This window comes from Nuphar pumila, unplaced genomic scaffold (assembly GCF_984573655.1).
Source record: "Nuphar pumila unplaced genomic scaffold, dmNupPumi1.hap1.1 HAP1_SCAFFOLD_2552, whole genome shotgun sequence".
Classification (NCBI taxonomy): domain Eukaryota; kingdom Viridiplantae; phylum Streptophyta; class Magnoliopsida; order Nymphaeales; family Nymphaeaceae; genus Nuphar; species Nuphar pumila.
Window position 1 is genome coordinate 1 of NW_028323951.1, and position 3,266 is coordinate 3,266.

The 3,266-nt window shown below is 51.7% G+C and overlaps 1 protein-coding gene across 1 annotated transcript; it reads right to left on the minus strand.

Annotated features, from left to right (window-relative positions):
- Positions 1 to 101: 101 nt before the first annotated feature.
- LOC149808635 (uncharacterized) lies at positions 102 to 1,285 on the minus strand (the record flags this gene model as incomplete). The annotated part of the gene is made up of 2 exons (XM_089995215.1): positions 979 to 1,285; positions 102 to 484 (listed from the first exon to the last, which is right to left on the minus strand). Coding segments are annotated over exons 1-2 (690 nt in total), but the record flags the coding sequence as incomplete, so codon positions are not given.
- Positions 1,286 to 3,266: the final 1,981 nt, after the last annotated feature.

Genomic DNA, 3,266 nt, shown 5'->3' on the forward strand with positions numbered 1-3,266 from the left:
GTAAGGAGAGGGCCCTTGGGAAGGGCTGTTGCAGACTGGCCCGGACCCCACCTGTGAGGCAACAGAATGACATGCGCCCAGCAGGTGTGAACAGAACGCACTTGCAAGGAGCGCAATGACTGGGACCACTTGTCCGCAGGAAGCGGTGTGTACTCGCCCTTGCTGATCTTCTGGAAGATGTCGTACAGATTGGCTCCCTCGACTTCAAAGGGGCTCTTGAGGTTGGCGAGCTCATACAGCAGGCAGCCGAGGCTCCAAATGTCAGACTGCCAGTCGTACCCCCCTCCTTTCACGACCTCTGGCGACACGTAGTACGGTGTGCCGACCTTTGAGAACGCCTTTTTGTTCTCGTCAAATGACTCCTCGCTGAACTCCCGCCCCAGCCCCAGGTCCCCTAGCTTCAGCTTCCCTGCATGGCAGTGCTGCAATGAACGCCTTACATATCCGCCAACATAGATCACCGCGGCCCGCAGCTGTCGTTTCACTAATAATGACCCAGCCTATGGTCAGTCAAACTGGTCAGGCCAATGAATTGGCTGCGCGATATATGCAGCTTGAGAGATAACCAGACACCTTAGCTCATCAGACACGCTTGCCTAGGGGCGATGGTAACAATAGCATCCATGCTATGGATTGCAAAGTGAGGTTGGACTTTCAGTAAGCATGTTGATGCGAAAAGTTGTGAAAAGCCATAGCTGCTCCCCCAAGAGATGCTGCAACCTTCCATTAAGGCGCAAGGTCAGCCACAACTGCTTCACCTGTTGTCAATGCTGCCCTTTCCCTGTACAAAACTAAATCCTGTTTGCCGTGATTGACTCCATTTGTACAGCATCGTTTGTTAAAAATGAAAATACATCATCCTTCGTTTGGTAGACCCACCTCACCATGGCCTTTGATTGTTTTTGTATCATCCGAAAAACAATAGATTACTTTGTGAACATTGCCTCCGAATGTTCCCTGCCATTTCAAAGCACGCACCCGTGCCGCAGACCATAACATTGGCGGGCTTGATGTCACGGTGCATGATGCGTTGGAGGTGCAGGTACTTAACCCCTTCCACGATCTGCAGAAAGTATGTCCAGATAGCTGCCTCCGGGATGCCGGCGCCGCTCTCACTGGACTTGCGAATAAGGCGCTTGAGGTCCCCACCGGAGGCCCACTCAAAGATGATGATGAGCTGATTCTCGTCGAGGAAGGCCTCGTACATCCGAATGATGTGGTCGTTCTCGAGGCCCTCAAAGAGCTTCACCTCTTGGAAGCAGCGAACGCGCTTGCGCTGAGTCATGTCGAAGACATCCACTGCATTCACCTCAAACCAATAACAAAGCCATGCTCGCTTACCCAGCTCACAGCATTTATAGTCTGGACACAGATTCCGGTTCGGAAATCAGCAATGATTGCTGTCCGAAGTGCCCTTCGAGCAAGGGCGAAACCGGTCACAGTTATTCGGTGTAAACACACTCTTTCCCACCCTTTTACATGCTCGCGTCCGCCTAGAAGGATTTCGTGTCGCTCTCGAGAACCTCTTTGCGCTTCACCTACTGGGACTAGGCGTGGTTACTAGTTTCTTTTGTTTCGTTTGTGTTTTCGAGCCCTAGACACTGTGCACCGAGTCATGTCAAGACGTCCACTGCATTCCATTCAATTTGATGACAAGTCCATGCTGAACCAATGCTTCAGCAGGCGGACAAGAGCGTGCACTTGCAACCGACTTGCATGTATGTCCTCCTGGCTCTTCCTGATGCATCGGTCCGCCCAGAGGCTATCTTGCTCTTGTCTGCCTCCTGAAGCATCGGTCCGAAGTGGCGAGCTCAATGGGCGTGACAAGGTTGTTGCTGCTTTGACCCTTGGGCTCTTCATCGCAGCGAAGATGGGCATTTCCGTTACAGCGTCGGCAAAGGGCCCTGCCTCGGCGGCAAAGGACTTTCGGCGAGCATCCGATCCGGGGATGAGTGCGATCATGTTGATGTAGGATGACGAGGGTCTTATGTACCAGTGCTAAGATGCTAACAGGGCGTGTCGTGGCTTGATACGTGATGGGTTGATTCATCATGCCCCATAATTTTGTGGTCCATTGTATTATGCCCTGGTTCCAGGCATGCATGGAATTGCCTAACAGAATGTTGCACTTCAACGCAGAACGGCTGAGTGGGTTTGTTGATGTGGTGAACGCATATGGTATAGGATGTGTCATTGCTCGATGAATTGCCAGTGGCATGACTGCCTCGAGACCGGTTCTGTGTGAACCCTCCTCAACATCGCAACCTGGCCTGTGCTCTGTGATTGCTGAATGAAATGAAATGTTTGCCGAGATGACCAAGTTTCACGTATGGACGTTTTGTACATTTACCAGTTGATCAGGTGCAAGGCCAGCTTGAAGCCAGCTGGATGCCAGATGGCTGGAGTTCGCACCATACACCACTTGCAGCCACCCGCACATTCCGTGAACGTTTAGGCACTGGAAGTGATATGAAAACAATAAATCGGCTGTAAAGCTGCTGGAAAGGGACTGCGCGCACCTCGTTTGATAGCCACCGCTAGATCATCTGATTTGCGTTTGCCTTTATGAACCACAGCGTAACCTCCTTTGCCCACAACTTTTAGTACCTCGTACACCTGGTTCAAATGTCCATCCTTTTGCTCGACAGGTATATCCTCGTGGGCAATTTCCCCCAAATAGACCATGGTGTGTGCGGTATGTCACCAACCCTGCGCTCATCGCGCTGCGGACCTGCTGCTGAGCAACGCCAGCTGAGGTATGGCGACGTTCAAATGGCAACGAAATTGCATCGGAATGTTTATTATAGCGTTTTATCACACCATTCTTCACAGGAATGCAGCCTGGCCTGTGCAACGTGATGCACCCTATCACGTATGTGTTCACTGCCAGACAATACCATCACACCACATACACGAAGAGGGGCAGCAACATGCGATAACGTGGATTTCAAACGAAGGAGCTCTTCATCAAGAGCAAAGTGCTGAGCTGAGGGTACAGGCTGCAGCTTGAGATGAGAAAGGGCGATATTGCAATAAGCACTCGGCAGACGCTACTAATCATGCGTGCAACTCTAAAGGTTAAAGCAAGAGAGAAGTCTGCATGTCGCCATTGCAGAGGCCGTCGGACAGCTCGAACTCCGTACAGCCTGTTCGGCTCACGGCGATGAAGCATGTCCATGGATATGTATAGGATGGGGCACGATGTCGCCGAGATAGCCTGAACAGGCAACGAAGACTCGCAAACCCAGTCTTCACACGACGGCTAC